General features: G+C 44.1%; 1 protein-coding gene across 1 annotated transcript; it reads left to right on the top strand.

Annotated features, from left to right (window-relative positions):
- The first annotated feature begins 4,706 nt into the window (after window positions 1-4,706).
- On the top strand, window positions 4,707-13,614 carry si:ch211-212k18.15 (uncharacterized protein DDB_G0292642). Its single transcript, XM_041213142.1, has 4 exons — window positions 4,707-5,255; window positions 5,520-5,620; window positions 10,848-11,021; window positions 12,890-13,614. The coding sequence occupies exons 1-4, from the start codon at window positions 5,180-5,182 to the stop codon at window positions 13,334-13,336; spliced, it is 798 nt and encodes a 265-aa protein (XP_041069076.1). The 5' UTR covers window positions 4,707-5,179; the 3' UTR covers window positions 13,337-13,614.
- The last annotated feature ends 725 nt before the right edge of the window (window positions 13,615-14,339 follow it).

Here is a 14,339-nt window from a genome sequence, read left to right as displayed (position 1 = left end):
GTGCAATGTTGAAGGAGGCTCCGTCTCTCCAGGGAAACCCTGACCTCCATTTGTCAGATGATTGAGCCTGGGATAACCTCTAACTGTGTGGGTGGAAAGTGCCAGTCACAGTGAAGGTCACAGTGGCCCTCAACTTCTATGCATCCGGCTCTTTCCAGGGGTCAGTAGGGGGTCTTTGTGGAGTGTCCCAATCAGCTGTCCACAGATGCGTCAAGCTGGTGACAGAAGCTCTGTTCGGGCGGGTAATGACATTTATTCATTTCCATACGGATGAGGCAAGCCAGGCTGAGCGAGCCAGATGCTTTGCAGCGATTGCTGGCTTCCCCCGCGTCCAGGGTGCAATCGACTTTCACATGTGGCCATCAAGGCGCCAGTGGGTGAGCTGGGTGCCTTCGTCAGCAGGAAGAGATTCCACTCAATGAACACCCAGATACAGTGTGACCACAGGACGCAGACTCTGAAAGTCTGTACAAGATATCCTGGCAGCTCCCATGTCACTTATATCCTGAGACACTCCCAGGTGCCGAGGATCTTCAGTGCTCCAGCCCAACTGGATGGATGGCTGCTGGGTGACAAGGGCTGTCTATTGAAAAGGTGGCTTATGACACTTCTCCACCACCCAAGAACAGAGGCAGAGCAGGGTTATAATAGGAGTCAATAGAGAGGACCAAAGGTATTCCTAAGATGCACTTCTGATGCCTGGACCATTCAGGGGGAGCACTACCATACCTCCCAGAGCAAGTGTCACTGATCGTGGTTGCATGATATGCTCTCCACAATCTGGCACTGGCAAGGGGGACCCCCTGGAGGACAAGGATCTTGAGGCAGCTCCACAGACCACAGAGGATGAACCCTGTAGTGAGTCAGAAGGGGAGCATGGTGAGGGGAATGCTGAGGGTGTGGAGGCAGACCTCTGTATCTTTCAGGGAGGCAGGGACACCAGGGACGCCTTGATTCAGCAAGGCTACCAAAGCTCTGCTTCCACCTCATGCCAGGGCTGTCAACTCCCTCCCAGATGTCTGAAATTACTCTTTCATTTGAACTTAAAGTCCACTCAGTGCCTGTGCAATAAAGTTTAGAGCCACTCACGTCCAGTATCACATGCACCAAAAAAATACAAAGGTGAAGCATATTCAGGCCGTTAGGACAAAACCAAAATTTATCTCATTTTGACAATCCAAGGAAATCCATCCTATGTCCTCAGTGGACGACAGCTTGTCAAAACTTGCCAACAGTGTGCTCTTCACTAAACTTGATACTAATAGTGGGTTTTGGTAAATACCCCTCGACCAAGAGTCCAGACTGTTAACAATATTTATTACGTCTTTCAAACAATTTTGCTTTAATTTCCTTCCCTTTGGTATATCATCCACTCTGGAGATATTCCAGCGAATCATGTCAAACATTCTGGAAGGGAAAATGGGAGTAATTTGACCTGTGGATGACGTGTTTATCCATGGCACCACAAGACAGGAGCATGACCACAGAATTTATGAAGTTCTGAAAGCATTACAAAAGGCAGGTCTCACCTTAAACAAAAAGTGTGAATTTGCAAAAGCTACCATTAAATTCTTGGGTTATATCATATACAAAAGGGCATAATGGTAGACCCTTAAAGAATGAAAGTGTTCAGTGACTTTCCACAACCAAGGATGTCCAGAGATTCCTTGGAATAGTCACTCAGGCTGGTAAATTCATTCCGACTTTAACTACAATCACTGAACCTTTGAGAGACCTTTTACAAAAAGGCCAACAGTGGTTTTGGGGATTTGAGCAAACCAACACATTTAAGAAAATAAAGGAAAGGCTCATCTCTTCAGATGTGTTGGCACGTGATAATCCCAGATTGCTCACTGTGGTGGTCGCAGATGCATCCTCAACAGACCTTGGAGCCATACATATTCAGATCCAGGAGGATAGTAAAAGAAAAGCAGTCTACTTTCCTTTCAGTGAAATAACTGTAATGGAACAACGCTATGAGACTATGGAGGAAAGCATTGTCAGTAACTTGGACATCTGAGAGATTTTCTGATTGTTTGATGGGATTGCAATTTTAAATTGAGACAGACCATAAATGTTGGTCACCCTCCTGAATTCCACAGAGATTGTCAAAATGCTTCTACACATATTACATTTCAGACTCAGGTTGATGTGTTATCATTATACAACTGTGAATGTGCCAAGCAAAATGCAGATCACAGCAGATGCATTATCTAGACCTATGGCTGATCAAGCAGTAACCTAAGACTTAGAGCTTATTTCAGAGGTGAAAGCATTTTCATTGGAACCAACTCTCTAACAGCTTCTGAGAAAAAACTGCAAGAAATCAGGAAAGCAAAATAGGAAGATGTGGAGTGGACTGAGGTTAGGAAATTTTGACAAGAATGGTGGTCAAAATATAGTCTAAACAATCAGCTCCTATGAAAGTACCATGAACAGTGGAAACATGTAACAATGGTGAACAATTTTCTAAAATTTAACCACTGGCTAGTAATATGCAAGGCTATGAGGGTGGAGATTCTTCATAAAATCCACGGTGGTCACTTGAGAATAGCAATGTGCAGAGCTCGTGCACATCAATCTATGTGGTGGCCAGGAATTTCCTGTATAATGTAGTTGCTCATATCATAACATCACCAGTTTGGTCCTCTATAACATAGAAAACGTATTGCAGATATGGGCAGAATCTTCGGATTGGTGAGCAGGGGCCAGGCTCACCAAAGCATAAAATGCCGTGCAGTGACATCAGGCGTGTGTCCCAACGTCACCGCGCGTCATTCAGATTTTCAGCTCGGTGAGCACGCTCCTGAGTCAGCCCGCCGAACTGTCAAAGGCCTATTAAGACCAGTTAACTGTCAATTAAAACAATAAACAGAGCTGCCTGTCCAACCTTAAGGTTGACGGGCAGGCGAAGAGGCCAGGCTGCCTTTGCATTTTTCATGGAACCTCATCCACAGGCGAGATGAGGTTTCAAGAAGTTTTTTTAAAGGTTTGAAAATTTTTAAATAAAATTCATAGACAGGTCCCAGCTCATGTGACAGTTTCACATGAGGGGGCATGTCCTAAAAAAATGTTTTCCTTTATTAAAATTTTTTAAACTGAAACTAATCTCCCTGAGGCAGCTTTGTGCCTCAGGGAGATTTCTGCACTCTTTCACACACATGCGCGAAAGAGCGCAGGCCCTGACTCAGACAACCCACCCCCCCTCCCCCCCCCCAACCTCCTGCCCCCGCCTGCACAGGGAGCGGTCAGTGCTTCTGGGTGTGCATCACATTGGGTGGGCCTTAATTGGCCCACCCATGTATAGGGCTGTGCTCAGCCGATTGCGGGTGGTGATCGGCCGCGTGCACGCCCGCACCCACTCCTATACAACCCCCCGATGGGGAGAAAATTCTCTGCATAGAATTTTATGAGACCCTGTGGCTTGCGGTTTGGTTTCTACTTTGAACATTAATTTGGATCTCTCTTCAGGTAACTTGTGACCTGGTCTGGATTAGGAAGATTTCCCACTACTTACAAGTGACTTAGGTCTAACTTGTAAATGTTTCTTCAAAAACTCTTTTATTTACACGATAGCATATTCTAAGCTTCTAGATAAATATCTCTCTCTTGTACAATATCAAATGTTGAACTGCTTTACTCTGTCCAGATAATGTCTAATACCCAAGCAGTAAAATGAAAATCTACCAACAAAGCTCTCTATGTTGCTCTAGCTTTCCATAAACTCAATTTTCCTTTTGTTACCCATTCACTGCTTCACAGCCTTGGTTATACTCAGTTCCTCTGTTGCATTTTAGACCTCTACTGATACATTTCAGCCCATGAACAGTCTCTTCCACTTGGCCTTTCATTTATGTTCACATTGGAAAAATTGCATTTATGATGCTCTCCATTGCATCAAGGAGATTCAACATTACGGGACTCAAGTCTTGAAATACTTCCAGTAGATTCAATGATATTGCAGGGACGATAAATGTCAAGCTTCTCCCATCATTTTTGCAAGACATTGGCTCATGCATGAGGTATTGTTCAATATGTAGCATCCTTATACTACCTCAACCCTACTGGCTAAACTTAATCTGATAGGTCTAGACAAAGACTGCCAGCAGGTTGTTCAAATATGTGAAACATCAAAGGTGAGACCCATTCTTTCATCACAAAGCACCCAGTTTTAATTTCCAGCAGGGTTTATTGGAAATCACCAGAGCGGAGAATCTCATCTCATTGTTTCATTCCCTGCCTGAGGATCAATTGTATCATATTTCTAACTGGCTTTACTGAGATCCACTTACTCTGAAACAAAAACAGAATTACCTGGAAAAACTCAGCAGGTCTGGCGGCATTGGCGAAGAAAAGAGTTGACGTTTCGAGTCCTCACGACCCTTCGACAGAACGTTCTGTCGAAGGGTCATGAGGACTCGAAATGTCAACTCTTTTCTTCTCCGCCAATGCTGCCAGACCTGCTGAGTTTTTCCAGGTAATTCTGTTTTTGTTTTGGATTTCCAGCATCCGCAGTTTTTTGTTTTTATCCAATAACTCTGCACGGATGAGGAATTGAATCAACAACAGTGCTGGTTGGAACTGGTAGGATAGGAACCATGCAAATATAGGCCTACAGAGCTGCATGACAGAGAAGAGACAGTAGAATGGGCGTGGCTGATTGGATAGAATGCCATAGTGAGGTCAAGGAGAACAAGACGGCAAAATGCACAGGGGTTGCAGTTACCGATGGCGACTTCTGTACCATTGGCTAGGGTGGTATTAGTCCTGTGAGCAAGGTCAGAGCCAGAATTCACTGCGATTTTTTTTAGTAAACATGGGCAGAGTAGCAAAGCTATGGCAGAGGTGGGCGCAAATTGGGAAAACGCAGAACTTTCAATGACAAAAGATTCCCCCCTTTGGATATTTATAACAAAAGCATAACAAAACAGTTTCAAGAAATCATTACGCCCAGAAGAAAACGAAAATGAAACACGACTTCCTCTCAACAACAGCTGCGTTTGACGGAGCAAAGGTTCTCACTGCTTTGATGTGACTGGTTCGTGGGACCGCATTTAATTTTATTGGTTTTGCCATAACCAAATTAGGACATTTCGTTTTGTGGAAATTTCCTGTTGTTCCAAACTGTCTCAGAGAATTTTGAGCACGTCAGTTGGGAGTGAAGCAGCGAAGAAGGATAATGGAAGTTGTCGAGAAGCGCTATGATCCCAAAGACACCACTTTGAAATTTGTAAAGGGAAAGGATGAGATCACAGGTAAAATCACAATGCACATCAGTAGCTTTATAGCTTGAAAATAAAATCAGAGGATTTTATTTGGAGCGATTGCAACATCAATAAACAAAAACTATTTATATTTATTTAGCGTCATTAATATAACGTAATCGTTAAGCTAACAAAATCATCTTAAGGAGCAGATCATTGTGAACAGTTTTCTTTAAGGTCAGCAGCAAGTGCCCTCGCTTTGCAACTGATTGGAATTTTTATGGTCGTAATTCTAATGAAAACTGTCTGTTTCAGGAGATGATGATGACCCAAATGCTCTGAGAGCAGAAATGTCCTGTGGACACGCTGTAGACCCCAATTCACTCACAGCATGGTGTCGGAGCCTATTAGACCAGGTCTGTACATCTTTCAGTTTTATTTTATTTCTTAAGCAAAAATAAAAATACCTGGAAAAACTCAGCAGGTCTGACAACATCTGCGGAGACGAACACAGTTAACCTTTCGAGTCCGTATGACTCTTCATCAGAACTAAGGAAATAGAGAAATGAGGTGAAATATAAGCTGGTTGAGGGGGGGGGGTGGGACAGGTAGAGCTGGGTAGAGGGCCAGTGATAGTTGGAGGCGCATAAGAGATTGCCAAAGATGCCATAGACAAAAGGACAAAAGGGAGTTGACTATGGTGATATTATTTAAGGAATGTGCAAATGGTGACATTAAGGGTAGAAAGCAAGACAAGCTAGTGGCAGATGGCCCTAGTAGGTGTCGGGTGGGGGGGGTGTGGGGGGAGGGATCGAAATGGGCTAAAAGGTGGAGATAAAAACAATGGATCAAAATAAACTTAAAAATAGGTGGGAAAAGAAAAATATTTTTAAAAATTATAGATTATTGGAAAAAGGGGGATCGGAAAGGGGGTGGGTATAGAGCAGAGAGTTCATGATCTGAAGTTGTTGAACTCAATGTTAAGTCTGGAAGGCTGTAAAGTGGCTAGTCGGAAGATGAGGTGCTGTTCCTCCAGTTTGCGTTGAGCTTCACTGGAACATTGCAGCAGGCCAAGGACGGACATGTGGGCATGAAAGCAGGGTGGTATGTTGAAATGGCAAGCAACAGGGAGGTCTGGGTCATGCTTGCGGATAGACTGATGCAGTAGACTAAATTGAGGGAAGTGCAAGTGAAGTGCTGCTTCACTTGAAAGGTTGTTTGGACCTTTGGATGGTGAGGAGGGGGAAAGTAAAGGGGCAGGTGTTGCACCTTATGCGGATGCATGGGAAGGCGCCATGGGAAGGAGTTGAGGTGTAGGGGGTGATGTAGGAGTGGACCAGGGTGTCTCGGAGGGAACGATCCCTGCGGAAAGCCTCCTGGGGGTGAAGGGAAGATGTGTTTGGCGGTGGCATCATGCTGGAGTTGGTGGAAATGACAGAGGATGATCCTTTGAATGTGGAGGCCGATGGGGTGATAAGTGAGGACAAGGGGGACCCTATCATGGTTCTGGGAGGGAGAGGAAGGTGTGAGGGCGGATGCGCAGGAGATGGGCCGGACACGTTTGAGGGCCCTGTCAACCACTGTGGGTGGAAAACCTCAGTTAAGGAAGAAGGAAGACATGTCAGAGGAGCTGTTTTTGAAGGTAGCATCATCGGAACAGATGCGACGGAGGCGAAGGAACTGAGAGAATGGGATGGAGTTCTGACAGGAAGTGGGGTGTGAGGAGCTGTAGTCGAGGTAGCTGTGGGAGTCGGTGGGTTTGTAATGGATATTGGTGGACAGTCTGTCACCAGAAATTGAGACAGGTCAAGGAAGGGAAAGGAAGTATCAGTGATGGACCATGTGAAAACGATAGAGGGGTGGAAATTGGAAGCAAAATTAATAAATTTTTCCAGGTCCAAATGAGAGCATGAAGCAGCACTGAAGCAGTCATCGATGTACTGGAGAAAGAGTTGTGGGAGGGGTCCTGAGTAGGGCTGGAACAAGGAATGTTCCACATACCCCATAAAGAGACAGGTATAACTGAGGCCCATGCAGGTACCCATAGCCACATCTTTTATTTGGAGGAAGTGAGACGAGTTTAAGGAGATATTGTTCAGTGAGAGAACAGGTTCAGCCAGTTGGAGGAGAGTAGTGATGGATGGGGATTGTTCGGGCCTCTGTTCAAGGAAGAAGCGGAGAACCCTCAGACCATCCCGGTGGGGTAGGGAGGTGTAGAGGGATTGGACATCCATGGTGCTTTCATCTTCTATAAACTCTAGTTCATCCAAAACTCTGCTATCATATTTTAAACTGCATTAAATCCTGTTTACTCCTGTGCTCACTGACCTACATTATTGGGGCCAGGGAACTGGAAATTGTTGCTATGATGTAGAGTGTCAGAGGAATCGTGGATGTATGTGGGAAGACTGGACAAGGGGAGAGAGAATGAAGTCAAGATAGCAAGAAATGAGTTCAATGGGGCAGGAGCAGGGTGACACGATCGGTTTACCGGGATAGTCCTGATTGTGATTTTGGGTAGGAGGTAGAAGCAGGCCGTCCAAGGTTGGGAGATTATGAGGTTGGAAGCTGTGGAGGGAAGATCTCCAGAGGAGATGAGGTCAGTGACTTGATGGCTTGATGTTCAGTGGTGGGGTCATGTTCCAGCGGGAAGTAGGAGGAAGCATGTGCGAGTTGACGCTCAGCCTCTGTGAGGTAGAGGTCAGTGCGCCAGACAACAACAGCACCACCCTTGTCAGCAGGTTTGATGACAAAGTCAGGGTTGGACCTGACAGAACAGATTGTGGCAAGTTCAAAAAGAGACAGGTTAGAGTGGGTGAGAGGAGCAGAAAAACTGAGATGACTGATGTCACGCCGACAGTTCTCAATGAATAGATCAAGAGCAGGTGAGAATCCAGAGGGAGGGATCCAAGTGGAGGGAGAATATTGGTGGTGGGTAAAAGGATCCATTGAACGGGGAGAGGACTCCTGCCTAAAGAAGTGAGCGTGGTGACGAAGGCGACGGAAAAAGAGTTCAGCATTGTGCTGAGCCTGAAATTCATTGAGGTTTTCTTCTTATCGTGTCCACGGACAGTCTATACATGGCCCAGCCAGAACTGGACATGATTTTGCACCTTGTTGTTGAATTTGGTAAGATCTGCAACAGTGCAGGGTTCATCTAGCGATAGGCATTGCAGGAGATGTTGCATAGTTTGTGGCTCAGTTTCACATTCACAAGTTGTCGGGCTGGTTGTATATCCCCATTTTCTTAGTGACACCTTTAAACGACCTACACCAGTCCTAAGTCTGTTAAGGCAGTTCCAGGTTGCCCAGTTGCAATTAGCTCCTGGGGAAAGGGTTTCATCCAGTGGAATTTCCATTGCTGGGGGTTGTTCGAGACTGGCAAGCCGGTCTTTCCACAAGACGATGCGGGCTTCAGACGAGGTTGATTGTAAAGGAACAACGCTGATCATGAAGCTCTTCCTTGACTTTAGGCAGCTGGGTGTAGGTGTATGACCATGTAGAGCGTGCCTCTCATCTGATGTTTGATGGAGTCGCTCTTTCTTGCTGGCTACTGTTCTTCTTATATCGGGGGAGCGATACCCGCCAGGATATATAGGCTGTTGGTGTTTGTTTGTTTTAAACAACCTGTGATAAGTCGGCAGCTTGCATTCAGAACAACATCCATCTTCTTAGCATGAGTAGATCTTTCCCATGCAGGGTAGGCGTAATCAGCAGTGGAATAGCAGAGAGCAAGTGCACTAGTTCGCAATGTTTTCGAGCTTGCTCCCCATTTTGTGTTAATGAGCTTATTCAGGATGTTGTTTCATGCGCTCACTTTTGCCTTTGTCTTTTCGATGTGGTTCTTGAAGGTGAGGCATCTGTCAAGGGTGACTCCTAAATAGATAAGGTGCTCGCAATGCGTCAGTGTTGCTCCACACCAGGTTACTGTAAGCTGGCGTTTGGCTTCACGGTTTCTGAGGTGGAATGCACAAACTTGCGTCTTTGATGGGTTTGCGCAAAGGTGGTTTTCTTCATAGTAGGATGCTAGTCCCTCCAAGGCCTCAGAAAGCATTTTCTCCATGGTGTTAAAATCAGTGCTTTGGGCAGTGACACATAAGTCATCAGCATAGATAAAACAACGTGTGACATCATCTAAAGGTTGGTCATTCGTGTAGATATTGTACATCAGCGATGCAAGCACGCTTCCCTGAGGAAGACCATTCTTCTGAATATGCCACCTACTGCGCTTCCCACCTAGTTCAGCATAGAACCGATGATTCTAAAGCATGCTTTCTAACAGCTCTGTTAAGTGAGTATCTTTTGTCATCTCTAGATCTTGCAGAGGCAATGTCTATGGTTCACTGTATCGTATGCTGCTGCCAGGTCTACAAAAACAGCACCTGTTACCATCCCTTGCTCAAAACCATCTTCGATATGTTGTGTGAGGTTGAGCAGTTGGCTTGTTGTTGATTTGCCAGGGCCAAAACCTGCTTGCTCTGGAATAATCTTCTCATCTGCAGTTGGTGCTATCCTATTGAGTATCAGGCGTTCAAACAGCTTATTGGTGTGGCAAAGCAGTGAAATTGGCTGAAAACTCTTGGGATCTGAGGGATCTTTTCCAGGATTTAATAGTGCTATTATATGTGCCTTCTGCCAAATATTATGTAGCTTGTGTGTTACCAGGCAGTGGCTGAACAATTGCAGGAGCCATTTCTTTGCTTGCTGTCCAAAATGCTTTATCTGTTCTGTTGCTATGTTGTCAAGACCAATTGCTTTCCCATGTTTTAGACTTTCCAGCTTTCCAGCTTTCCATGGTGAGTGGTCCAGTGAAGCCAGTGAAGCTGTACTTCTTGCTATCTAGTTGTGCTCTTGGAAGTTTCTTGTTGATTTTTCCATTTAGGAGCAACTGGTGTGCAACTTGGTTTGCAGACACATTTGGATGATGGGCAGCTTTCTTGGGATCGCCTCCAAGTTTGCGTATGAGAGACCATGCCTTCTTGCTGTTGTGTGTTGCCAGGCATTGGCACTTGCTCATTGAGGTGAGGGCATAAGGGTATGAAACTGAGTCCTTTGTTGAGCACTGAGCGTTCAACATCAGAGAGGGGAAGGTCAGGGGATATGGTGAATACATGGCCGGGGCTGGGATTGGAAGAGGGGACGGAGTCAGAGGGATGGGCAGGGGTGGAGGGTCCTGGATGGGCATTGGTGTCGATAAGTTATTGGAGCTTGCATTCCTTTGTACCTGAAAGAAAGACACAAAGTTTCTTGTTGAGGTGTCGGATGAGATGAAGAATAAAATGAAACTGGGGGCAAGGACAGCTTAGAGATAGGGTGAGTCAGCGCTGCTGGAGGGAGAGGTTGAGTGTGTTCATATGGCGGCGTATGGCACTGAGTGTGGATCTCAGGGTGCGACGAGAACAGCAGTCCGAGGAGTGTCGTATGTCGCGGAGATGATACCTGTAATCCTGGGTGGGTTCAAAACATGAGGAATGGAACTTCAGTTGGAATCCATGTGGGGTAAGTTGGAGATGGAGACAGTCACTGAGGAAGGAAATTTACTTTTATTTTATTTGCTTTTATTTTATTTCTTGTTTGACCTGATTTCTTAAGTGATTATTAAAAGTGATATTTTTAACATATAATTTTCAATTCATATTTTAGGGTCATTTCACATTCCATTGCCCTGGAGTAAAGGAAGGCACTAATGAGAAGTGTAACAAGGAATGGCCCTATGTGGAGGTTCGCAGACTTGCGCTGCTGACTGATGAGGAACAGCAGTATTTTGAAGAGAAGGTTTCCATACTTGCTGCTGCAAAGTACTGTGAATACAAATGGGTAATTCAGCATCAGCATTTAACATTTATAGTCAATATTTAATAGGAGATTTTACAGGAACTGAGGAGGTTCTGAAGTCAGGATGGATTGAGAATATAGAGGAGTAAGGCAATCAGTACTGTTGATTCAGGCAGGATAGCAAAAGTGTCTGCCTATTAAAAACAGTTTTTTAAAGGAGAAATTGAAACAAAAGCATAGTATCTTTCATAGCATTTTTATGGGGAGAAAGATTGAATAAGCTGGGGCTCATTTCTATTTGAAAATAGATAACTGACAGGTGACCTGATTGAAGTTTTGCAAATCATGAAGGAGTTCAGTAAGAGAGATGTAGAAAAGATGTTTAAACTTATGGGGGAGTCTAAAACTGGGGACATAAATATTAGATAGCCACCGATAAATCCAAAACCAGATTTAGGAGAGACTCAGATCAAACATTGGGCTGTTAAGGTGAATACAATGCCTTTATGGGGAAGCTAGATAGGTACACGAAGGAGAAAGGAGTAGAAGGATATGCTGATTAAGCGGAGATGAAATAAGGTGGGAGGAGGCTCATGGAGAACAAATGCCAGAATGATTCTTTTGGGCCAAATGGCCTGTGGCAATGCTATAAATTCTACAGCCCAGACCTCCTGAGGAGAGGCAACCTCGTCAGTTTGCTGTTCCACTTGAACATTCACCCAACTTGACGCTGCTCCACATTCCTTCCAGGACCTTCCGAGACCTGCTTTTGCATAAATTCGAGTGCACCACGCCCGATGTCACCCCGCGTCATTTTACTCCTCAGTGAGCGGTCCCCGCACCCTCACCGAGATGAAAATTCTGGCCTTGGACTCAATCTGGCCACCCATCCCAGGTTGAATTTACACCGATTGGGTTAGGGAAAGCTCTTCATTTCATTCTGAGACAGGGTGCTCATTTTCGTATGTGCACAATCTTTGTTAGCAGATGTTATATACATCAAAAAATTTAATTTTATTACAAACTGACTGTACCAATAAAACTAGTAAATGGTTCAGTATAGATATTTTAAAACCTAATTTTCAGTGATTTTAAATCAGATTATTTGGTATTAATTAAACTTCACCAGGTATTTAAAGAGTCAGAATATCGAGGAATATTTATTAATGAAAAGGAAAACATAAACAAATACATTTTATTTAAACTGCCTGATTGTGCTAATCCTTGGAAGGTTTTACATTTGAAGTTATTCAAATATATTTTATCAAAAACTTGAACTGTAGCCCAGCAGCAATTTCCTGATTGCATCCCAGATGGAAAGTCTTTCCCAAGTGCTCAACTTTAGTATCAAAGCTGTTTCCATTTTTATGATGATCTCTTCTTTAATAACCCAATTCCTGTTGGAGTTATGAAAGATTTTCTTAGTTGTTTGTTTCTGTAGAAGTTATGTAATTTTTTATACATATGCGCACAAAAGACCACAGAAAACTCCCTGAGGCACAGAACTGCCTCAGGGTGATAGAAGCGCTTTTGAAATAAATAAATGGTTTGAAAAATGAATTAAACATGTTCCCTATGTGTCACATGAGATGGGACATGTTTTTATATTTCAGGAAAATTTTTCATTTAAGTGGCCCTCTATCCAGCTCTACCTGTCCCACCCCCCTCAACCAGCTTATAATTCACCTTATTTTTATTTTTCCTTAGTTCTGATGAAGAGTCATATGGACTCGAAATATTAACTGTGTTCCTCTCCGCAGATACTGTCAGACCTGCTGAGTTTTTCCAACTATTTTTTGTTTTTACCTTTAAAGTATGCTGTGAAAGATAATGAGTAGGTGCGGTTGCTTTGGCATGTTTTGAATACTCTTCCTGTCTAAATATTTAATTATTTTGTGTTTTTTATAAAGTGCCCTGGATGTGGAAGTTGTGTTGAACGGAAAGATCTGACAAACCTATCTGTGAAATGTGTAATCTGTACAGCTGAGAAAGGAAAGTGTTATGAATTCTGCTGGCAATGTATGAAGGGATGGAAGGGCCGAGCACCACGCTCTGATCGATGTGACAATGAAGGGTGCACCAATGTTCAGCTGGAAACCCTAAAAAACTGTGACACCAAGGTTTTGACCTACAGCAAAATTCACTGTCCAAAAATTCGTGCATGTCCTACATGTGGGGTGCTCATAGAGCATAAAGAAATGTGCAAATATGTCATATGCGCTAGATGTCATGTAGCATTTTGCTTTGCATGCCTTCAGACTGAAAACGTTTGCAAAAAATCATCTAATTATCTTAATGCTTGTGCTAATTCTGTGGCACCAAAGCAAACAAGTATTCCTGTGTGGAATCGTACCTAAAATTCAAATACTTCTGATGCTTAAGGTGATGCTGAATCCTTTTGATGTACAATCAGTTAAGCAAATAATCAGAGTCTTAAGATTGAATGTAAGTTTGAAAACAAAAATCAAATAAACATCAAATAGCTCAATGCAAGTCATTTATTTTTGCTGATCAATGTTACCTGATTTTGCTAATTATTCTAAGGAATTTGATAAGATAAACATTTTGCGTTTTGTTCGTTCTGACGATATTATTGTAAGCTGTTACCAAACAAATAAATAATTATTATAATTAACATTTCATATTGCCAACAAGATTGTTTCCTAATACTTTCATCTCTAAATTAACATGAACTTTAGTACATGTAGAACTTTTCGCTCGGCGGGCAGGCACGCGCCCAACCCACTCGAGCATGAAATAACACACGTTGACATTGGCCGAGCATGGCGAAGTCAACGTGCACTCTTGCGATATTTCGCTTGGTGGGCACGCAAGGGAGACTGAGGTGCGCTCACCATTAAGAGGCCAGTTAAGGCCCTTGACGCACAAATTGTCTCTGAATTTATGGAGCCCGTGCGAATTTTCGGCTGTCACACGGGCAAAACGGGCAGGCGGCCAGGCCACAACTTGCAAAAGCTCATCCATGGGTGGGATAAGAGGGGTCAGCAGCATTGTCAATGTGAGTAGTGAGAGATTTTGGAGATCGTATGCTTTTCATTTCACTTCAGAGCTGCATCCTGAGCATTTCAAGGCTTCATTTCAGGACTCATTGTTGTCTTCCAGGCCCCCTGAGAATTCAGACTACATGGTCCCTTCCAGGTATCAGAGAGCCTTCCATAACCCCAGTAATGGGGATTGTGGTCTCTGCTGGTGGCACCTCCTCTGAGGAGGAAGAGAGGGGCAGAAAGGAGAGGAGGCAAGGTGTCCCTATTCTGCCTCCAGGGGAGAGATTTGTGGGAGGACAGGCGCAAACACAAGAGGGGCAGGGCCAGCTGGCAGTCCAAAGCAGATGGGGCTACA

The sequence above is a fragment of the Carcharodon carcharias genome, chromosome 2 (genome assembly GCF_017639515.1).
Source record: "Carcharodon carcharias isolate sCarCar2 chromosome 2, sCarCar2.pri, whole genome shotgun sequence".
Lineage (NCBI taxonomy): Eukaryota > Metazoa > Chordata > Chondrichthyes > Lamniformes > Lamnidae > Carcharodon > Carcharodon carcharias.
Note: the sequence above shows the minus strand (reverse complement) of the source record. Positions and strands in the feature narration are given on the sequence as shown.

Excerpts from the sequence above, each read along its gene's own strand:
- si:ch211-212k18.15 (XM_041213142.1), top strand. The coding sequence starts at position 5,180 with ATGGAAGTTGTCGAGAAGCGCTATGATCCCAAAGACACCACTTTGAAA. Across the intron at positions 5,256-5,519 it reads GGGAAAGGATGAGATCACAG|GAGATGATGATGACCCAAAT; the intron begins GTAAAATCACAA and ends TGTCTGTTTCAG. Across the intron at positions 5,621-10,847 it reads GTCGGAGCCTATTAGACCAG|GGTCATTTCACATTCCATTG; the intron begins GTCTGTACATCT and ends TTCATATTTTAG.